The 24,709-nt window shown below is 39.8% G+C and overlaps 1 protein-coding gene across 2 annotated transcripts in view; it reads right to left on the reverse strand.

Moving 5' to 3' along the window:
- Window positions 1-4,623: 4,623 nt before the first annotated feature.
- The window catches only part of GRM1 (glutamate metabotropic receptor 1), a gene marked incomplete at both ends in the record, with an annotated part of 356,568 nt that continues 336,482 nt past the window's right edge, over window positions 4,624-24,709 (reverse strand). Inside the window, one exon of one of the 2 annotated variants that reach the window (XM_082633883.1) lies at window positions 4,624-5,557. In XM_082633883.1, the coding sequence (XP_082490009.1) occupies window positions 4,624-5,557 (934 nt within the window). Of the gene's footprint in view, window positions 5,558-13,013; window positions 13,075-24,709 lie in introns of those variants that run through there. The other variant, XM_082633884.1, reaches the window with a different exon arrangement.

A 24,709-nucleotide genomic window follows, 5' to 3' on the forward strand; every position in this document is an offset into this window, starting at 1 on the left:
TGTCTAAAGGGATGTACTTCTGTAAGGAAGGAACCCCCAGCCCGTGCTTTCCCCATGGATGACTTATTTGTCCTCACTTTATCTGGTGCCTTCTTCAGCAGTCTGTGTCTTACCTGCAATTCTCCTGCAGAGGACGCTGGTTCCCACACCGAGCACTGCCTTGCCAGACCTCTGGCTGGGCTCAGTGGATATGAGTATTGCCAACCTCTTCTGCAGGCAAAGCAGACCTGCTGCCCAGTGGGACAGCTCTCTCTGATGCCACAAGGAGAGCTTGTTTTTCATGATTAAGACATGTGTTGTTCCTGTTGGCAGATTTAGACCGGTAGGTAGAAACACAGAGCTCTGGACCCCATAAGGATCTTGGAACAAATCTTCAGAGAACTGGGCTGGGAAAACTATATGGTGTTACAATACTCATTTACTTTCTCAACAAACATTTACTGAGTGTCTGCTTTGCCTTGAAGCCTCAGAAATAAGGTATTAGAAAGCAAAAAGGAGCTAAAAATCTATTCAGGGAAAGAGACATGTAAGTTATAATGTAATCTGGGATGTGTATAAAATACTATGGGAATACAAAATGGGGAGCAGTCACAACAGACACAAACTCCTACATACTATCCTGGGTTCTGGAGAAGAACATGAGTTCATAGGCTTTGTGCTGGCTTAGGATGGGGGTCAATTCCCTGTTGAGCCACTTACTAGCTAAGAGACTTTGGGCAAGTTCTTTCAGTTCTCTAAGCTATTCCTTGTGGCAGTAGGTACTGGGAAGATTAAAGGAGAAGGGATGCAAAAGACCTGCAAAATTTCTGGCACAGAGTCGGTTAAAAAAATGTTGTTTCCATTCTCTTCGATTGCTTCTCAGGATAGAAATTATTGGGGCAGTTCCTCATACAATGTTTGTGGTATCTGGATCCCAATTTCAACTTCTCCAAATGTCTCCATTGTGATGCAGCTTCTGGACTTTCCAAGTGGAGACCCTTATGACCCACCATGGTATATGGGTGTTTCTTTGGACGGCACACCTGAAATATTTTCATTTTTTTTTCTTGTTTCTTTTTTGCCCCTATTCTTTGTTTCTCATTTTCTCTCCCATGGGTTTTCCTCATGAGACCAAGCTCCCATTTCATAACTTCTCATTCTATTTTCTGGGCACAATGAAGAAACCCCTGGTGTCTCATCTCCTGATTCTGGTAATTTCTTCAACATCAGCCTTCCTGGATAGAGGCTGCTCTTTCCATCTAAATGCACCACACTCTCATGGATGTGGCCCTGGTACCATCAAGTTTTCTCTTTGAATGACACTTGGTAGATGCCTTACTTTGTAGGCATCTTATCTAGAGATGTGAATAAAAGAGTCTCCCTTGTTCTGGGGACCAGTGATGTCTCCATTTAAATATAAGGGAATGGAACTTGGGATGAGCAGGAGGATATCAACAAGGTAAGAAACCAGGTGCCCCTAGAGTGTGAGCCAAGGGGAGAAAATCTGTGCGGGGCACAAATGAAACAAAGATGGAGCTTTCAGATGCCTCTGTCTCTAAATCTCTGCTGGAGATGCAGGAGTTTGTCAAGCCTCACGTATTCTATCAAAAAGGTAGATGACAACATCTGCCACAACACTGAAAATTTAAATTCTGGATTTAATTTTAAACGTTAGAGTTAGAGATACAGCCTTCCTCATGATCAAATTATACTCCACTTTGTTACCTACCTGGTCGGTAGATTTTGTGTGGTGATCTCCAGCTTTCGCCTAGAAGACATGTGCTGAGCAAACAAAACCATTGAAATTATTTTTTATACCAGTCAGTCTGTTTCTATTATTGTCACTCTTACACAGTAGAGAGAGTGAACATACACATTTAATAAATAGAAAATATTTATTATACAGCAGTATCAAGATTATTTGACAACAGACAGTAACAAGCCAAAGGAAAACACTTTTACAAGAGCTATACAATTTGTATAAGCACATACATTAAGGTGGAAAGTTTCTGTCCTTTTCTTATAGGATACGTATGTGTACATTTCCAATTTTAAACAATTATAATGTAAGAGCTAGTACTCTATTGTATTCAGGAAAACTTTTAATCATGACAATAGTAGGCATTCAGAGTAACAATGTGACTGGTGTTGAATGCGTTCACCAAATGTCTCAGACTAAAACCTCAGGACAAACTGACATGGCATTTGAATAGTAGAAGCAGTTTTCCTGATCTAGTCTTACTTTAAAAGTATCTGAATGCACAAGTCCTGATCTTAAGAACATATGTCAGTGGCATTAAGACAAAAAACCTGTTTCACTAATAATAGATAGTATACTTTCCCTTGCTAGTTTGCCAATTAGTAGACCATATATTAAGCATTGGAACCATCCATTTTCCTCATTCTGCTTCATGAGAGTGAAAATATGGAACTGAAATCCATGTTTCAGTCATGAGGTCCCTCTACCAAAGGTGTAATAAAGTAATTTTTTAAAAGGAAAGGCAGTCTATTCTTGATATAAAACTGACTAAACTTGGCAGTAGAATATGGGAAGACATAAGAAATATGAGCCTCAAACATTGGAGTGGATGTTAAATTCTGAACAAATGATGCAGTGAGTATTTAAAGAGTCTAAGAAACATTTTGGCTGAGAAATCAGCAGCTTCAACATAAAGGAAGCATGTTAAACACGACTGAACATAAGGCATAAACAAAGATACTTAAGAGGATAAGATTCATTCCCAAGTAATACAAGAAATCAAAACAGCAAGAAAAATCTCTTTTACTGGGGAGAAAAAGGGGGAGCAAAAACGAAACAACTGGATTACATGTATGTGGATAGTTTACACCACAAATAACAAAAATAAAAAGACAAGTTATGAGTGAAAATATAGGAATAAAAGAATGTGGAAATAAAAATTAAAAGAGATCAAAAAGTGATGAATAAATAATTTGGAAAATCATGACCAGACTTAGAAATTAGTATACGCTTTAAGCACATAAAGCTCAAGAAGCTGTGGAAAATTAAGAAAACAAACAAACAAACCCTAAAGAAACCTGAAATAATGTAAATACTGCCATTTCAATCTTATGTTTTAATAATGATGTGTGCAAGTTTATAAAATGTACCTTTTTATTGTTACCCACAGTTTCTGCGAACTTTTAGTATAACAAATTTTCAAACCTCTTCATTAATAATGTATTTCCACATCATAAAATATCTGAAAAATAAGTTCCCTCTTAGAAGAAGAGGGACCATCTGAGCAGCATATGAAAAACATTGGACCAAAGCAGTCAAACCTTCAAAGAGCTCCTGTAAATACCAATGGCAATGGTGTATAAAACGTTATTTGGCACATAAATATATCTACACTCTATCGGAAGGCAATCTTCTCATTGTAGTTAGATTGACATTACTTTGCACAAATTTCATTATCACAGGTATATAGGGACACAGGAACACATTCACTTGCTAGTTACAGGGACTTCGGTGACAATTCGAAAGAATTATTTGTCATTTAAACCAATAATCGTTGCTATGAGTACACCATTCAGTTCAAAGATGGATTTATTTCTGTAGCACAGGAGAAACAATGGCACCAGATACACATACTGCATCTTAGAAGGTCAACTGGTAAGTATTATTTGCTACAGTAAATGGAAGGTAACAATTTTGCCACATGGTTTGTTCTCTTTAACATAAGGGCAAAGGAATGCCCCCTTGGCACACAAGTACATCCACAAAAAGTCTTCTGCCACTCTCAGAACAATCTCTTGTCTGGACTTCCTCTGAAATCACCAGTAAGCGAGCATCAGGTATGGGAAGCTGATTTTTGCTGACTGATTTTGTTCAAAGCCCCAAGCTTATGCGCTGTCTTGCTTCTCATTCTGCCCTCCCTTGGCACTCCTGATGAAACGCTTTTTGGTGATAATTTTGCTCTTATGCCTGTTTTCTAAATAGAGGGAAATCACAAAGCAGCAAGGTATCCACACACCTTTCTCCCAGTGTGACAGCAAGGCTGGCACTGGATGGGGTGCAGTCGGAGAGCAGAGGCCCCTTTTGGGGCCAGTTCCCGAGTGTCCCGAAGACCAGGGGTCTGTGGGCCCAGTAGGGAGAAGGGCTTGAGAGAAACGAGCTGGTTTCCATCATTGTTCTCCAGGCGGTTCTACGCCTGCCCGTCCTTCACCCGCCTGCTCTGTCTGACTCCACCATGCTCACTGGGAATACGATGACGACGAGCTAATGATGCACCTGGGCGGTCCTCCCGGGCTGTCCCCTTCCACACGGGCCAAGGGTGTGGGCATGTATATCTATGCACAATGGTCCGAAGAGATTATGTTGGTTGATTTTGTTCATTCTTGCGATTAAAGTTACATACTATATGGGATTGTGCTTTGTCAGAATTCCCTTTCTTCCCAGAGAAGGCTTTTTGAGTAATTCAAGAATCAGAGTCTTCGCCTGGATCGCTTTTGGCTGGCAGGGTCCTGCGTCTCTCGCGCTGGCCTTGCTAAGACGGCAGCCGCGATCTCTTCCCTGCCCCTGCCTTCGCCTCCAGCCTCCGCTTCTCCCCCAGCCTTCTGCAAGTCTCCGGAGGTGCTGGTGCTCCCTGACCCCTCCTGCTTTTCCCTGTGGACGCCCCCTCCCTACAGGGTGGAAGAGCTTTGCTTATAGTCCCTCAGGATGACAGAGGCGTAGGTCGCGTTGGGAGGGGTGCAGAGCACAGACTCGGACACGGGGGAGCTGGGCGCCGAGCTGCCCGAGGCCGCCGAGTCGCGGAAGGGGGACGGAGGCGTCAGGGCCGGCGAGTCCTCCGGGGTCGGTTTGCTGGCCGCCCGCAGCTCCTCCCCCTCCTCCCCCAGGTCGTCGTCCTCCGTGTTCCCCTCGCGCTCGTACAAGTACTCCTGCAGGAGCTGGAACCGCTCGCTGTCGTCCTCGTCGTCGTCCTCGGCCGACGGAGAGGCGGGCTCCTCCCCGAAGGTGCTCAGCTGCAGCGGCAGCATCTGCAGGTGCTGCGGCGGCGCCGGGGGCGGGAAGAGGGGCCGCACCCCGTTCCCCGGAGCCCCGGGGACTGCGAGCACCGAGTTGAAATCCGGGATTCCGGCGCTGAAATTGTTGACCACTCCCTGCAGCTGGTCCATGAGGGATTTCTGCGCTGGCGGCGGCGGCGGCGGCTGCTGGAGGGGAGGGGGCAGGCCCCTGGGGACGGCCGGGACGGCCGGGTCGGCCAGGAAGAGGGGGGTCTCCTCTGCGGTCAGGTGGGGCGGCAGAGGCGGGGTGCTCACCACCGCGGTCGGCACGCGTCGGTGCACCACCATAGAAGGACTGCTGGGCGGGCTGAAGCCGATCGGCCGGGCATCCTCCTCCTCCACGCTGTAAAGGGTCTTGGTGCTGGTATCGGAAAAGGTCAGGCTCTTGCCGGAGCCTTGGTAACTTTTAGTGAGGGGTTTGATGACGGCTGTTTGGTTGCAAGCCGTCTCGTTGGTCTTCACGTGCACAGAGAGGCGGTGCCACATGTGCTGTCCCTTGGGCACCTGTCTTCCACCTGGTTCAGACCATGACACAGACTTGCCATTAAAACTATGAATAAAATAGAGATGGGTTTATTTGCAGATATATCATGCGCACAGGGTGACATACATATAAAACATTTGTTAGCCCAGCTCAAAGCAATTTGACTCCCCCCCTCGACGGTACGTATGCTTGTCCTCCACACCCCTACTCTCTCCTTATTATACATCCAATACCAAAATCTGCAGTGACCACAGGTTGCCTCTGAAGCAACCTGGGATTCCATCCACCTCAAGACAAGGTAGGACATTTTGACTCTGAGAAAAGTCGTAGGGGAGAAGAGCCAGCTTGTTGTAGAAGCAGCTCTTTTCATTTAGGTCTATGATTTCTCAGCTATTACACACCCACCCACACACTCTAAGGCAATGATAAAATTGTTGCTCAGTGCAAGCCTTTGAAAGATTCCAAAACTGATGGAGGAAACAAATTAAAAATAAAATCTTAGTTACACATGGACAACAGAGCATAATGACCATAGCTATTGCCTCCCTTTCTTCTTAGTCCCTGGAACAAATTAAAACACATGGATAAAGCTACTCTCATTGTCCTGTGAAGTTATAAAATACATCATCTCAGTTGCCCATTCTGATATGCAGGTATTTCCTGTGTTAACAGGGGTGGCATGATTATGCACATGGCATCTGTAGAGAAGAGAAAAAAAGGAGATGACAGAAAAACCCAGACCCATGCTTCACTTAAGAGTTTCCTAACTTTTGGCTCTCTTTTTATTTCAAAGTATTATTCCTGACACATACAGCTAGTATTCACAATTCACATAGCAGCTAGTTTGGGATTTTCACACTGGCAGCATTTAGTGAGGTGTGTTTGAAAGAGACAGAACTGGAAGGCCCAGAAAAATACAAATACCCATATCCTGCTTTAGTCTTCTCACATAGTTTGATGCAAATGTGACAAAATTAAGATTCAGACAAAGCAGAAGTTACTGAGACCAGACTTCTCTGGGGCCTTTTCCTCATTGAGCATTGGTGAAGAAAAGTCTTAGGGCACCAGCAATCCTCCACACTTACCAACTTTCATTTTCATGGGATCCTCATAAAACCAACCAAATAGAATATATCTCTGAAGAAAAAAAAAATGAGACGTACTGGGTGCATAGTACTACAAATTCTATTCTGTCTGTTCTAATAATTCTGGTCTTACTTTCGGACTCAGTTTATTTTCTGTATAACTTTTAGCAGATGGTGGTACCTTAACATAGCATACTATTAATAACAATAGTGTTAATACTTAAATCGGGAAATCATTTTTTTCTTCTTTTATTGTTTTTCAGGAGTTTGCTTTTTCTTTGTGTCCATGAAAACAACAGAGAAAGTAGCACAATAATGACACATTTTTGACATTAAAAGGAAGAGGGAAAATGAGTATTTTTTTCTTAGGTGGATATGTGAAATAGACTATTTCATATTGGATTCTTTTGTTTGGAAAAATGTAGGAAATGATCAATAGTTAACATAAGGGTTTATTTAATCATTTTGAAAATACAAGAATGACTACTTCAAAAATTATATGTGAGTTCCACATTTATGATGAAGGTAGTGTTTTGACATTTCAAATTTTATAATCCTGAAAGTGAAGTGAGTCAAATAAATACAGATTTGTGTTGAAAGTCTGATATCAATTATAGAAAATTCTGGATATAGAAGTTTTAAAATAGATATAACAGGTAAAATTTTCTCATTATTTGGGAAGAAGGCAGTTCCTCCATATATCTGATAATCTATGCTGTATTTTTAATTGTCCAAGAAAAATCTCATCTCCAAAATACTACATCAAGATTAATATTTCACTCAAACGTATGCTTAATATATTCTCTAAGAATGTATACCTGCTTATAAATGTGAAAGTACTGACTTATCAACTTCTACACTCTCTTGTTAGAATAGCTGACTCTCTCCTGAGGTGAGCAAACTAAAGAATGAGACGGTGGTGTTCTGGCAAGAGCAGTCAACCAGCCAAAGGCAAGACCAGAACCCACAGTTCCCCTTCTGAGTTTGAAATTCTAGGCAAGCTTGCCTCCCACTTTCACCTTTCTCAGTTTCCTCCATCTCCCACTCTACTCACACTTTTTCTCTCCTTAGGCATTTAATATGCCTCTTCCAGAAGGTATAAGACTGCCCAGTTACCTCTTGCCTTGCATAAATATGCTTTAGTGTAATTTCCAACCGCAATGCTTTGCATCCCTTTCAATTGCAATGGAAACACTTTTTCCTTCTCCAGATGCTTGCCTCTCCATGCTCATTAAGAAAATCACCAAACTAAAAGGCTGCTTGTGTCATTTAGGTGTGTGTGTGTGTTTGTGTGTGTGTGTTTTAAAAACCGATTCCTTTGAGAGCTAGTCTGACCTAATTCAATCAGTAGGCTTAGATATCCAAACAAAACATTGCCCAGTCTCCATATATGCCTGCAAAAAAGGTAACCTTGTATTGCTGGGACTTTTAGTTCACTCTCTGGCTCCCTCACATGGGTAGTTTTCCACCTTGTCCAGGGGTCCTATATAAGCCTCTTTTTAAATCATGCAAAAGGCATTATTAATCATCTTGCAGACAGATATGATCACAATTTAGTTCTATTTAATCCAATAGCAATTTTATTCTTGTGATGGAAGATTTTCACCCTGGCTGTCAAAATCAGCAGCTTTCCTTCCCCTCAGAGTCTTGCTCTAGATTTTCTATAAAGTGCTGTTTAATTAGGAAACAGTTATAATGCCCTAGGGAATTTATCAGATTAAGAAAATTAGATTAACCTTTTTTTTTCAAGGACAAAATAAATTGCTTCCTAAAAACCAGAGTGGAAGAAAGGCACCATCTCATAGAAACTGCATCACCGGGTATAAACTTTGGTCTTTCCAGATTAGTTATTTTTAACCTGTGGTTCACAGACAGCTTGAATGGTCCATGAATCTACATGTACATTAAAGCATTGTTTTTAGGCTGAATCAATATTAATATTTTGTAGATTATGGGCTGCTATTTTTAAATGCAAAATGCTGTTATGATAAATGGTACTTCTAGATACAAGTGTAACTAAGTTCTGAGAAGCCTTTTTTCATATTTTGTGTTCAAGTGGCCACTAATAAAGGTACAATTACTATCACAGGTTCAGGTGAAGGTTTAATAACCATTTTCGTGTGAAAATGATTATCCTATTTGAAAAGGTTGAGAACCCATTGCTGTGATATTAAGAAGAGAAAAATTTATAAAATGTGGGGCAGCAAAAAAGGAATAAATGCGTTATAAAGATGCAATATTATTATGAAATAAGACTTTTATTTAAACCCGGATAACTTTAATACGTTGTGTTCCAGCCATCAGCATCTTCATTCTATTATTTAATTTTACTTGGTTCCCTAATCTTAGGAAAAGCAACCTGGTTTAGAAACACCACAAAATTGTCACAAAGCATGTGACCTTTCTCGCTCTGACTTCAAAAGACAGATATCAGACTGAACAATCTTATATTTGAAGATCAAATGCAGTAGGTTTGGAGTAAATACCTCGAGTGGCTAAATATATTTACTGATATTGAAGTGATTGGAGGAAATCGCTGTGGCCTAGGAGGAACTAGAGACATGGAGGATGATATGCGCTGAGAGTCCTGTAGAGCTAAGTGGGAGGAAGGCAGCGGCTCCAGCTCCAGCTCCAGCAGGCTTGGAATCTTGCTTTGGTGTTTCTTTCATTAGGTAAGTATCACAATCCCCCCAAACAGAAAACCCAATATTTACAGCACTTTAGAGAATAGTTGGAAGTGGGTGGGGTAAACAGATTAGTGTATCTTTTTTTTTTCAGATTAGTTTACCTTTGGTATTCAGAGTGAACCTGTCTGTCTTATTTGTTTCGGTAAGTACTAGTTACATCTGCAGAGTATACTGCCTTCTGCTCCAGAGATGTCTAAAATGGGAATAACTGTGGGTGGATGTTTGAGTTCAGGAGGGACGCATCCTGCACAAGCTGCCTGAGGGGGAAGCTTGCACAACACCTGTCTCCATTACGTCCAATGCAAGTCTTTGCCACTAGGCTTAATAGCTGCACAACAGACGTAAGGATGGCATCCAGAGAGCCCAGACAAGGCAAGACCTCCCCAAGAGGAGGGAAGTCTCGCTCCTTGGAATCTGAAGAGGGTAGCATTTGTTTTCTTTGAAAATAAAAATGGAAACAGGAAATGCCATTGGGTCACAGTGTGGAGAGAATGGCTCACCAAGTAAACAAGCTACAGTCACAGGCTTGCAGACAGTTCTGCTGCGGCCCTGCAGCTACGACTGGGACATTTGGCCTTTCAAGGAGGAGGTGGTGTTGCCCTGAGACACTTCAGATGGGATGCCAGAGCTGCCCTGTCCAGGTATCTCACCTCCACCTGCTTCAGTAAGCTGGTACCAGAATGCAGTTTGAACAGTGATTCTTGTAGCACATCAGGCATAGGACTATTTGAAACCATTTGAGTCAGACTCCTGTTTTCCCAGGCAATCCCAAGTTAGCATTCAACACAAAGAACTCCCACTGACTCCAGTTTCTCTTCCTGAAAGCTTTCCAGAAAAAATCTGCATATTTAGTATATATTCTGTATATATATATATATATATATATATATATATATATATATATATATATCTTTGGAAGCTTATCTGAACATATTTACAATTTCTCACCTTATTGAATCACCACTTCTTGTAAGGTAGAGAATCTCTGAATGTGTTGGTGAAGACAAATGCTTTTCAATAACATGAGAACGTGGTAGTTTCTGATGATATTAAATCTTAAATGGCATTGTGAATTTTATCCCTCTCCTCTTTGATTCTAACCTCATCATAAGCTAATCAGAAAACCATTTGGCTTGCTGAAATATACGATATCACAAAGTCTAAATATACAGTCCTCCTTTTAGAATCTTTAGATCCATCACATTGAATATCCTAAAGTTATATGATTCAGGATAAAAGACATCATAAGGAAAATCAGTTTGCATTTATTAAGCCTTGTGCTTTCTCCAATGAATTAATAAAGAAAAAGACATCCACATATGAAATTACCTCTTCAATAAAGTATGTAAGAGCCCATAAACTGTGTCCAGGTGTAGGGTCTACTGTCTTGAGAAAATTGACAAATCTATTTCAAACTAAAGAGTAGAATTCCAATGGTTACTAAACTTTTTCTAAGTACATTTTGAATGGCCTTCGGCTCAACCTAATAATGATTGCTGGCTGAGGAAAGAAATTCTGGTGCCAAAGTTTATTTACGACATCATGTTGGTACAGCAGCATTGTTTTAGCAGAGGTATACCAGGTGTAATTATATTCCTCCAGGAGGTATAGATGAACCTAATTATGCTCCTTTTGAAGAAAGTTCAGGTCAAGCATTATCATTTTTTTCTATGCTCCATGCTTCCAGACCTATAATTTTTTTTTTTTTTTTTTGCGGTACGCGAGTCTCTCACTGTTGCGGCCTCTCCCGTTGCGGAGCACAGGCTCCGGACACACAGGCTAAGCGGCCATGGACCACAGGCCCAGCTGCTGCGCAGCACGTGGGATCCTCCCGGATCAGGGCACGAACCCCCGTCCCCTGCATTGGCAGGCGGACTCTCAACCACTGCGCCACCAGGGAAGCCCCCAGACCTATAATTTTAATAGCAAGTTTTTCGACGCTCTTCAGCAATACTTGGAGTCCTCACATTTTCCCTGGAAATATAGGGCAGTTGCATTGCCCTGCAGGGATTACTCCTCAGAGGCAGGAGAGATCTAGGCAGACCATAATGATCCAGTAGGCAGCTTTATTTCTATCACTAGTCCCTTTGCCTTGCTTGTTCACAAAAGCTGTGGACACCAAAGGTCACAAAAAGAACATATCTTTTTTTTTTTTTTTTTTCCCGCAGGAACAACCAAGGTTAAAAATAGTCAGTCTCAGTCTGTGGTGCACAGCTTGGAAGCTACCAATCTTCTCCTGATCCTTTACTATCTCCAGAAAGCTTGAGTAGATCTTATTTCAAACGTTCTTTACAACCAACCTGCTAGCTTTGCTGACTGTTGCATTATTTTTTGTCACCTACCAATGATGGACCCACATTCAGCCTTTGTTTTTGCTTTTAGGCACTCACCTTTAAGTCATGAAATGTTAAGTGACTCTCTTCTCTCTCTGGCCCTGCTGTCGTGACATGACAAGCACATCTACTAGTCCCATCAATCCCTTTTGACAGGCAGCCAGCAGCTGTCATAATCAGGATGTCCTTCCTGTGTTCTTGGTCAGACTCAACCCTTGGTGCAAGAAACACTCAATGCTTTTTGACTTGGGAGAATTACAGAGAATGCATCCAAGCAGACTAGAGTTGCTCTGATCTAGATGTGCGGAGTCCTCCTAACCACCACTTATTTTTCCCTCCAAGAGTCAGTACGATTTGACTGAGACCACACACTTTCTACTGGGGCCTTTCCAGGGAATGTCAGAACACGACTTCCCAATGCACTCCACTGAGTGAAGAGAAGAGACGCTAGGGCCCCATTCACCAGGCACCACAGCCAGGTTCAGTAGCAAACATTTGAACAAGTTGGGCTCTTCTCATCTGAAGAGCTATTCAAGCCACAGACACCTCATCAGTGAGCTCCCTCCTGCTGCAGGAATGTGTACCTTTGACTCTCCCAGGAGTTTGAAGGGCTGTAAAGGAACAGCTGAAAATGACCACAGACTCCGTGCACAATGAATTGAACATGGCCTATGTTCTTTTGTTGACTTAAAGAGACACTGTCAAGACCTAAAGGTCAAAAATTGGACCAAACATGCACTGGTTTTATCAGATGGAGAAAATCTGATAAAAGCACTAAAGTTCTGGGAAAATAACTACTTTCCTTTTTTTTTTTTTCTTTTTGTTTGTTTTGTTTTTTGCAAAATTCACTTTTTGTGGGACTCACAGAACTTTTGTTTTGTGCTCCCCAGGGCATAGGAGGCACCCAGCAAAGGCTGGTGTCCACCTCGTCAAACTGACATTATGGAATCCTTCCATAAGTTCAAATTATGGCTTTTACCTTAATGCAGACGGGATCATATCAAACATTTGTGTAGCAGCAAAAAAAAGGCAAAGAAAGAAAACAAAAGAAAGAGCTCTGTTTGCCAAGGAGAAGCTGACAAATTTGTGAAGGGGGAAAATTCACTTTCAAGTTTGTGAGTGGGAGTCACAAACAAAAGTGAATCTCTAGAATGGGAAAAAAATGTTGCCTCTTGCATCAAAACATAAAAAAGCGAAAAGACTAACAGCTTGACAGTGTCCCTTTAAGAACGGTGGACGATCAAATTAAGGCAGTCGTGCAAACCATGGCACGTAAATGGTTCCTCGTTCTCGATGGCATGCACCATATCTGTTTCCATGTTAGAAAGTAGGAAAACCCAGGAGAGAGAAAGCAAGGGGCAAACCACTATTTTTTCCATGCAGCTTCTCTTACACATTCACTGCAGTGTGTGGGTTTTCAAAGCTGCACATGTGCCGACGGACACTGTCTGGTGGGCGAGAATTCTGGCTGCCTCTTCCTGAAGATGGAAAAGAAAAAGATACCCAGTGAGTGAGCGGTTAGACACGTATATAGAGATGGCGATCACACCACTTGGGTGGTGCCAGGGCTGGGGTAGGGCCTAGCTTGGCTCCTGAGCCTCTCTCCACGTAACCTGCACCTTCACATCCTGGATCTTCCTTGTGTTGCCCAGCTGTTTCTTACTGCCAGGCCCAATTCTGCAAGTCACATCAGTGGAGTGCATTCTTTCTTTTACCTTGTGGGACCATCTCTTCCCAAGTGGCAGATGCTTTCTCAGCTGTGTGTATGTGTCTATCCCAAGTTGGCTCTTTTCCCTCCACTCTTGACACTCTCCTTTATTCTTGGAGGCAGCGGACTCCACCTAAATCTTCCCACCCACCACCCCTCTTAAAGGATGCTTGTGGGTTTATGTTTTACACTGTGACTTGTAGTGCTAATTTTACTCTATATTATGTTATCATAAAAGAAGTGCTGTCACTTAGCATAAAGTCACATGTATCTCTTGGCCCTCATAAGATGGAATGTATCTTGTGGTGGGAAGAAGGGAAGTGGCAAGAGATTGGGTAAGCCTCCCACCAGGGGAGAATGTCATCTCATTCCCTGGTTGGATGTCTCCTTGTACAGCACAGAGTGTGTGCGTGGTAAGGGGGGAAGAGCCCTGATTGACCTGACCGGGATGATGGGGCGGCCATGTGCAGGTGGCCTTTCCAGCATCTGTTGGAGTGAGGATACGTGGGCTTCGCACAAGTTAAGGACACATGAGTTTCCCACTTTACTAGGTGGTGGGAAAAAGCCATCTTGGTGTCTCTCCACATAAGAGGGCAGCCAATCATAGAAGAGAATTTGAGGAACAAGATGCTAAAGGTGAACCATCAGCAGGTGCTGTGAGTGGTGTGGATAAGGTCACAGTCATGAAGCCCCTATAGGGCTTTCTAGAAACTCACAAATGTTCTGTCAATCATCCTTGGGCCACCTATCCCAAGATCCTGGTGACAATTATCCAGTGTTAATCAGAAGAGGACCACAAGAGCTCCAGGCAAGTCAAAGACCTTTGTCAACTCTCCTATCTCTTTTTCCCATCAAAGCAAGCAGAAAAAGGGAAATTCAGAAGAGGGAAGAGGCAGAGATATTTCAGGAGCAGACCATGTCCCTTCCCAGTCCAAGTCTTTCAGGCTGAAGCCTGACATTGTTCTGGGAAGGAGAGATGTGAGTTTGAGGTTTGAAACAAGAATACAGTGGAATATCTTTTTAATATCTGAAAGCAAGGAATCTAGTATGAATGCAGAAGGTGAGAAAAAAGATTTTTCATAGCACAGTTGAAGGTGAAGGAGAAAAAATAAAATGATCAATATGCATATTTCCATCAAGTTTGGACCATTCAATAAACCATTTGAAAGTACATGATCTACCCAGAACAATCTGAAGTCCTCATCCAGAGATAAGAACTTGAAACACCTTGGTATAGTTTTATTACTGCTACAGTAATCAATTTACTTAAGAAAATTAGACAAAGAGATGTTTGTTACTGAATGAGGCAAAGTAATATGACATTTAATTGCCCACCTGAAATTACAAAGATCATGAAAACAATGAAAACATTAGTAGTAGATGCCCAGGAATAAAAATATGATGTTTGAATATATAATGAAGTTACTGGTAGAAAAGGGCATTTCACCTGTAAACTAATGTTAAAGCAACTTCATGTCTCATGAAAGAAGGCAGAAAATACACTCAAAGCATGTGGCTTTGCCTTGCTAAACTGCCTGCATCCCCTTGAATCCTCCAATTAATTCTCCTTTAGATAATGTCTGTATGTGGCCTGGTCCAGTGGTGCTGGGAAGCCAGGCCCCTGGCAGGGCTGGCTTCCTGTCCCCGTGACCAATATAGACACACAGTGGGTCCCTCATCAGAAGTGCCCTGTATTCAGGGTTTAGTGCTCTGTGGTTATCCTTTTGATATTCATAATCATTTTATCACTTAATTTGTGTTTTGTAAGTGATGTTCCATGTGGAAACGAAACATGCACTGGGGGTTTAAATCCTCACCTCAAGCATGATCCTGCCTCTCTGGACAGGTTTTCAGTTTCTTGCTCCTTGCACCCCACCCCCACCCCCCCTTGGGGACCAGAGCCCATCCAGCCTCCCACTACCCACCCCTGCCCAATGATCACTGCCACCCTCCTCCCCTGCCAGGGGACTGTGGGAACAGGTGTGGGAAGATCAGATCAGGATCAGGTACACATGCCCAATAACATCTCAAGGCAGCTGATGGCCGTGGCCAACTCTTCCCTGAACTGGCAGGTCCACTGTGCATTTGGTGAGGAACACGGCAGGGGAGAGCCTCTCGCTCATCCTCCATGCATGTACCTTGCCAGTCCCTGTACTGTTGTTGCGATGCCCTTGAGGGTTGCCGATCTACCATGGGCTGGGGCAGGAGGCACCTGGAAAGGGGAGATGCCTGGTTCAGTTTCTCCGTGGCATCTACCCAGTGACTGTCTGGAGGGGAACCTGGCATCCTGAGCGTGTGTGCGGAGTCACTGAGTGGCTAGCTGCTGCGCCTGGCAGGGTCTGTTCTTCCTCGTCAAATATCCCCCTCAAGGGAGTACAGCATTACATAGCAAATAAGAAACCAAAATGGTCTACAGAGAGACAGTAGAAGAAAGGAAAGGGCTTTATATTTTAGTACCTTTAACATTTTTCCCTCTATGTTTTCAACCAGAGGCTATGGGTTTTCATTTTGCACTGGGCCATGCAATTGAAACAGCTGGTCCTGTCTGCTGGAATGTATAGATGATGGATGATAAAAACCATGGGGAAATGTCTTGACAGCTTAGAGACTTGTCCTGCTGACATTAGCATAGGTGCACACAGTGTGGCATGAGGGACAGCTCAGCACTTGTGTCTCCTGGGGACTGGGGCAGGAAGCTCTGTGACCTCTGTAGCTCACTTGGAAATACTCTTGCAGTTATGGACAGTTCTGTGGTTGCTTTGGGGGTTTCAACCATATTGACAGCCAAATTTCACATAGTAACTCCAAGCAATCCCAAAGCCACCGTTAACTATTGATTGAAATGGTTGAAACAGTTACAGCATCTCCTTCATGGTTCCATTTCTTTAGTCTCTGACTTTGTGTTGAAGTGAAATGCAAATGACCTGTGCATACAGATGTTACTTTTATGAAAGAAGAGGATTATTAACAGTTACAGGTAAGACCTGAAAAATCTGATTCCAGAGTGGCCATTTTATCGACTGCATTAAAGCTGAGAGAAGGAGCTGGACTTTGGGGTATTTTTAACAACTGTAGAACCATATATTCAACCAACCCCAGAGTCCACAAGCCAGAGTAAAAGCTTGGAGGGAAAATGCAGCATATGTGGGCTTGTCAAATATAAGTCCCAAATCTGTGCTGAATCTTTTGTCAGAAACTGTGGATTTAATGAAACCCCAGAAGTTTAGTTAGAAAGATTCATCTTCAATTTCTTCTGAAAATACAAAACTTTTTTTTCTTTTCTTTCTTCTCTTTCCCCCTCCTTCCTTCCTTCCTTCCTTCTTCCCTCCCTCCCTTCTTTCCTCCCTCCCTCTCTCTCTCTCTCTCTCTCTTTCCCTTTCTTTCTTTCTTTCTTTCTTTCTTTCTTTCTTTCTTTCTTTCTTATCCCTTCTTGGTGTATGCATACCTTCTCCCATCTATTCCCATTGTCCAAGTAACCTTTCTTTGTATAAGAGACTATCTGTCTTTGAGTGTACTTGGTGCCATATGACTTTGCTTTTGCGTGTTATTTGCTTTACAGCTAGTCACCCCTACATTGGTTTCTATGCTAAGAATGATTCTTTATGTGAACTTGAGAAGTTGTTACAGACAAGTTTTACTCCTTATAGTGTAGCAATAAGCTGACATGACAGGGATTCAGGAGACCAGCTACTCTCCAACTGAGTATTTGCCTCTTTCAGACTCAGTTTTTCATCCATAAAGAAGGATTGTTGAAATAGTACATGTAAAAATGCTTCCAAATAGCAAAATGCTATCCCAGCTTAAGACAACTCTATTTGAGGAGCAAAGGCACAGACAAAAGACTGATATTTTAAATCTCAGTGTGTATTTAGGTCAGGCTAATTCATAGTATCTCCAACTTCACTTCATTTTACTCATAGATTTTAACCACTTACTTATTCAAGAATTTCAATAACTTCTAGGAGAAAAATATTTTCTACTAGAAACTAAGAAAATAGTTTTCTGAGAAAACTAAGAAATTAGAAAATAGTTTTCTCTGTTGCAATTTTTTTTTTTTTTTTTTTTGCCAGCAACATTAGAGACATTGAGTAGATATGTCAGCAGCCGGTAAAACTAGGTACAGTCAGGTTAGCTGTCTGTATCTGAAGTTGCATGTCTATGACAGGTTTGGAGGTGAGACTTTTAGCAGAGATAAAATGGTCTATACAATTCCAGATCGTCACCATGGAAATAATGTGGCAGCTGTCCAAAGTAATCATAAAGCTTGACGGCAACGACTCAAGACCATTTTAGCAGAAGATATCTATCTTTTCTCTTGTTATAAATAAATAGGATAATTTGTGCCTCTGATTGCTTTCCAAAGCCAAATGCGTTCTTTCTATTATCTGAGTCTAAATATTAATTTCTCAACATTCATTCATCAGAGTGGAAAATGGAGCTCTGACTGTATATATAGGCCCGCTGTAAATGGTAATTTTTCCACTCTTCCTTTTAATACATGCACATCTAACATAGTACAGTAAGGCTCTTTATATAAACACACTGCAGTATGAAATATTTCTCTATTTTAAAGTCCTTAATTGTAAAGATTTCTAAGTGAGATACTATAGAGAACAATTTAATAAAATTCAATTCAATTACCTCACAGATTTGTCAAATATTAACATTTTGTCTTATTTTCTTTCATTCAGAAAACATTAGGGATATGTTTGAAGCCCTCTGTATATTATTCTTAATACTAATCCTCTCCTTTACAAGAGAAAATTTGGTATACATCATCACTTGGCATATGTTAATACTTTTACATGTGTAGTCATATGTGTTAATAAATAATATGTGGTAGTGTTTAGCATGTTATTAGATTTCATATCCATAACATCACACTATATTTCCATTCAGCAATTTGCCCTTTTGCATAGTATTATGTTAATAGATATAGCTCTAGTTCATTCATTTAAACTAAATTGAATAAATACTACACTATCAATAATATAATCAATTCTCCCACTGATGGCCATTTAGGTTGTTTCCTACGTACTGCTATTTTAAGCAATACTGAAGTAAACATGCTTGGTTATGTCTCTTTGCACACATATGAGAGAGCTTTTCTATGGGGTGGACAAAGAAGCAGAATTGATGGATTGTGGTAAATGCACATTTGTTTTTCTTATGTATTGCCAAATTGTTCTACAAAATGCTTGCAGAATTTACACTGGTATGTGAGAATTCCTACTCTTCTTTCTAATTCAGTTCATTTTTCAGACATCTTTAAAACTGACTATTATGAAAATTATTTTAAATATATAAATATGGAAACAATGCTGAAATGAAACCCCCTATCCCTATTATCCAGCTTCAATAATAATCAATATATTTGTGAATGTTATTTCATCTATACCTGCCATTTATTTATTTTAAAGCAAATCTAAAACATTATGTAATTCCATCCATAAAGAATTTAGTATATATTTCTACAATATAGGTACACATTTTTATAATAAAAGGAAAAAATATTATCATACTTAAAATACATTAATAGTGATTCCTTAATATTTGATATTAAATATTTGATATTAAATAGATGATATTTGAATTTCCCTGATTGTCTCATGTATATTTATTTTACTCTTGATTTTCACATCATCCCAATAAGAGCTGCACATTGTATTTTGTTGATGAGTCTTATAAGTCTTTTTAAATCTGTAGATGTTCTCTCCTCCTTTTTGCTTGCTATTTATTTGTTGAAGAAACATCCAGATTATAGATTTTACAGATTGAGTCCCTGTAGTGTCATTTAACATGTTTCTCTGTTACTTATGTTTCCTATGATTTGATAGTTAGATCTGAAGTCTTGATCAGCTTCATGATTAATTGTATGGGGAGAAAAGTTTGTTGGAGGCAGAGTTTTCTTTCTGTTATACCACACAGAGAAGCACATAAATTGTGTTTTCTATTAGTCATATTAAGATTGATCAGTGGGTTCAGATGTTGTCAACCTGACTCACACATTGTAAAACTCCCCATCAATCTTTCATCTCATGGTTTTAGCGGTAATTGATGACATTATATAGATCAATTATTTTATTACAAAACTAATAAATGATGTTATCATTCTATCATCCCTTCTGTATTTGTTGACTAGATTTCTTTTTAAAAGAAGAACTTATTCTTATCAGCTATTTAATTCCTCTGAGATAAAGTTCAAACAGAAAACACAAGCCAAATGGATCAGTCTTTTCTTTGTCAATGCTCAGAATGGTGATTCAGTTTTCTAACATCTAGCAACAGTGATCAGTGTATCACCTGTGGGTCTGTTTCTATTGTCTGTTTCCCTTGTTTTTTTTTTTTTTTGTTGTTGTTATATGGTTCTAACTCTTCCATGCCTAAACACATTTTATATCAGATAAGACATTATAAATATATAAAATAAGATTCTGTAGAGGTTCTAGAGGTTCTAGGCTGTCTCTACCAGAGTTACTTCACCACTTTTTCTGCTAAGTAGAATGGGAAAGATCAACTCAATCCAGTCAGAAACTGAGCTGAGCAAAGTTGTTTTGCAGTTTGTATAGGAGTCAGTCTACTGTAGGGTATATCGCTTCAAGACTTTTAACAGAGCATCTGGCTGTGCACTAGTACAGCTCACTTGGTGGGTCTTTATCTCCTCAGCATTGAGAGACTGTGGGATATTCTAGTTGGCTTTTCGAAGATTTTTAGTTTAGATTTTTGGTCCCCCACCACACACAACTTCAGAATTAGGCACGTGTCTTAACAGGGAACCTGAATCAGGTGTTTGAGAACTTTGAGTCTCCAATCTTGTCAATGCAGATTCAGGTGATTGTTAGAAGTGTTTTCTAGCCTGTCTCCTCAGCATTGAAAGGCTCCATGAAAATAGACTCTCCATGTCAGAGGTGTTTGGCTTATCTTTTAACCTTTCTGATCCAGCCAACTGCAAACATCAGCAGATGTTTTGAGGGAGAAGCTGGACATGTATTGAAGCCTCTCATGCCTTTTATTTTATCACTTCAGCCTCCAGTGACTACAAGATCTCTTCTGTCTTCTCTCCTCCCTCCACTGACACTCTGCTTGGGCCAAGTCTGGATAGTCGTCCTTTTGCCAGAGCCTGGAGTTGGCAGATGCCTCCAGGGAAAAGCATCTGCAGATCATCTGCTCACTTCTCAGTTCTCCTGTTTCTGATATTTTAGTTCTCACTAATCCCTGTCACTTCAGCAGCCCCCTGATGCTGAAAAAAAGATAGCTTTTGTCTTTCATACCTGTTTTCTAAACCTAAAGTATTCTTATTCTTCACAACATTTTGCACATATTTCCTTCAGGAATTCTAAAATGTTTATCAAGTTCTTGACCACACTGCAATGTACATTATATCTTTGCCTCTCTCCTGTGATCCTTTTCACTTCTTATTATATAAGTTAATTCTTATCTTCAACAGTAGGCAAGTCATAGTTTCTGGAGGGCAGGATCCATGGCTGATTTACCATTGCGTGCTAGTTTATCCCCCTTTTACCTACCCCAATTCTTGGAAATAAAAGAAAAACATGTGATTTCTCATGCAAACTGATTACTTTTAAGAGTGAAGGAAGTGTTCTTAAAAATTATGTCATGACAAAAGGCATAAGCTGGGACTTTCCTGGGCATACAAAGAGACATGTGGTCATCTATTTACAGTAAATGTTGAACAAGTGATTGAATAAACAAAACAGAATGCAGAAATATTCCTAATATGAAAATAATACAGAAATAGCCCTGAGCTTCTTTATCACTTTGGTAATTTCAGGAATATCAAAAGCACTTATTATTTTTGTTACTAATTCCTAAATTAATTCTCATACTCAATATTGACTGTCATAAAATCTCCAGCAAAATTTACATTAAAAAAATAAAATAGTAAAAATAATGTGTATAGGTATTTGTGTGTGCAAAAACTAGACTATACATAAATACGTTAATGGTGGTTTTTCTCTGTGTATTGGTAGAATTGTAGATAATTTTTATTAGCTGTTTTGTGTTTTCCTATTTTTTCCAAATTCCCGACAATTAATATTTATCATTTTTTAAATATGAAAAATAAGCAGTAACTGTTATTACAAAAAGAAATTTATAATATATAATTCAGAAGTAAAATTCCCTCTTCTTTTAGCTTTACCCCAATAAACTAAGGTATTATATGGGAGTTGTGAATATATTTTTTTTTTGCTGAAAAAATATTAAAGTAAAAATTCTAAATATATATTAAAATATATGAGGAGCTACTAAGGAGAAATATCAAATATAAATTACAGAATTTGGGAAGTTATACTAATATTTTGTATGTACTGAAGTCTTAATTCAAAATTTTGTAGTAAATTTAGTCTTTATACTGTAAATAAACGTTTTACTGTATGTATATTTTCAATGTTCATTCTCACATATAAGCATCTTTATTAATGAGAAAGTAAAAGCTCAAAATTAGAAAAACGAAATACAGCTTAAGTTACATAAAAGGAAAAATAGAAATACCCTGCTATGTTTCCAGATAAACTTTAGGTGCCAAACTGCCAAAGTAAGTCTTTTTATTATTTTGCTCTGGTTTATCACAGAGGGAGAGAAAGAGATGATGAAAACAACTTGCCAAAAACTAAAGTCTTCACCTCAGGATGTTTTGAAAAAAGATTTAAAGTGGCTGATGAAGCTGAACATTGGGAAGCATTTTTTACTACATCTCCAGCCTGCTGTGGAAATGCCGGGCACCAGTAAACAATATGTATTAAGGTTGATTCTGTATTTATTTATTTTGTGTTATGCGGGCCTCTCACTGTTGTGGCCTCTCCCGTTGTGGAGCACAGGCTCCGGACGCGCAGGGTTAGCGGCCATGGCTCACGGGCCTAGCGGCTCTGCAGCATGTGGGATCCTCCCGGACTGGGGCACGAACCCATGGCCCCTGCATTGGCAGGCAGACTCTCAACCACTGTGCCACCAGGGAAGCCCAAGGATGATTCTGTTTGTATGTATCCTTGTCAAATATATTCTATGATGAAATAAAATCTGGAAAATGGATTTCTTATTGACCTATAATCATGAAAGTATATAAATTAAAATATTTAAAATTTTAAAAAAAGAAATTATTCCTTTGGTAAGAAGCTTAAAATTCATGATAACAAAAAAGAACTTAGATCACTTGAGAACTTTGTGAGGCTTTTAATATTCTTGGCTAAAGCACTAATATTATATATATGTTTTCACTAAACTTTATTTTATGCCACCACTTCTGTTTAAACAGAGGCATTAATATCCCCATGTCACCACCCAGCAAACCTGAAAAGAAACTGATAGGAAATTATCATAGAATTTCTTTCACAGTGTTAGAAGTACAGTCACCATAGCCCTAAAAGAAATCTTGGTCATATCATAACCTATTGAGAAAGAGGAAGGGGAGATATTAAAACTGGTATAAGAGGAATTCTGTGTCCAGCTAAGATGTAATTCCTTGGGGTAAACCAGCTCTCTCACTGAGAACAACTAGAAAAAAACAGACAAAATATTTTTAAAAACCATTTAAAGACATTGGGATGCTGTCATGGCAGCCAGAATCCAAGGGACCAATAAGTCAGAAAGAAGAGAACTTCAGAGAGGTAAGCAGATAATCTTCAAGCTATTTTTCTCATTGGGACATTTGATGACTCTTGATACAGAAGAGCAGATTGAGAGTCCAGGCAGAGGGTCTTAAGTAAGAGGTAAAGAAGCAAGAAAAACAAATATTTACAGGGCTGCAGACACAAAAATTTGAGTTCAAGTCTTCCAACGTAGCCAGGACTTGAGAAGCCAAGACCCTGAAGAGAAGGAGGTCAAGAAAAGTGAGACCTACACTTGGTGGGTTTCCTTTAGAAATTTTTGCAAACTTTAGGCTGCACAAAGCACAGGATACAAAGCTAAGCAGAAAGCTGCTGAAAATCAGTGCAGTTTTAGGTAGTCTCATAGCACTGAGGAATCAAAATAGGAGTTAAATACATTTCAAGAATGAAGAAATGAAGTAAACGGTGAGGACTCAGGTTCTTAAAATTCCTGATCTCAAGATCATTATCATCAGGAAAATGTAAATTAAAACTATAATTAAATACTACTACACACCCATTAGAATGGCTATCATGTAAAAGACCATCAACAAAAAATGTATCTCATACATTCTTGGTAGGAGTGTAAAATGACAAAATCACTGTGGAAATCTCTTTGGCAGTTTCTAATAAGTTAAACATACACCTGCCTTATCATCCAGTAATTCCACTGCTAGGCATATACCCACAGAAATGAAAATTTATGTCCATAAAGATGTACGTGTATGTTGATTGTAGCTTTATTTGTAATATCGAGAGCTGGAAATTGCCCAAATGTCCATCAATGAAATAGATTAAATAAATTTTAGTATATTCATACAAGGTAACACTACTCAGAAATTAAAGAGAATAAACTATTGATACATGCAGGAGCATGGATGAGTCTCATACTGTGTGAAAGGATGGCTCATAATGTATATACAGTGAAACTATTTTAAAATGGGGAGATCAGGAGATCATATGTAAACAATTAGTTTTAACTCTTCCCAGTGATTAATTGATAGTGGTAGTATTAATTGTTAGACATTTCTATGGCTACTGTGGAATAACATAAACATCTACTTATGATATATTCTGATTCTATCATCTATTTCCTTGGGAACTAGGATTCTTATTATGGCATAAATATAATATATATGTAGTACATGATAATACATGAGCTGTCCATGAATTTCTGGATCAGAAAAGCTGAGAACAGATATAGTAGGGAGTCTATGGAACACTTATTTTTAGCTACTTCTTAAGACCTATGAACTATACTATTCACTGGTAGAATATAGTAAATAGAATGCAAGTATTGTCATCTCCACTGTTAGAGATAAAGCAACTGAAGTCTGTAGAAAGATAAATGTGAGAAACATAGTGTGATCGTATGGACCACACAGAGTGCACATTCCTAAGGAAGCATCTTCCCAGGGACGGATGAGGATCTGGTTCTCAGACTTGCAGTCATTCTTCCCATCACTCACCACCCAGGTAAATATCATAGCACAACTTATTTTGTCTGCCCAATAAGGATAATATATCATCCAGGGTGAGACTTATATTAAACAAGCTCATATAGTGAGGTTGCTATATAACAGAATTTCATTTTCATTTGCAGTAGGAAATAAGGTACAGGATTTAGAATACCAAAATGTATATAAATAGGGGAAGCCAATAATTAATAGTTACTTGCTCACGGGGAATCAGAAAAAGGGGTGGAGTGTGGCAAATGTCAATACTTAAACATTTGATGGCATTAAGCCAATATAGCTTACTTCATCATTTTAGTCTTAGGGATCACCTTGTCATTTGTAC

This window comes from Mesoplodon mirus, assembly GCF_964341445.2.
Source record: "Mesoplodon mirus genome assembly, chromosome: 10".
NCBI classification, from domain to species: domain Eukaryota; kingdom Metazoa; phylum Chordata; class Mammalia; order Artiodactyla; family Ziphiidae; genus Mesoplodon; species Mesoplodon mirus.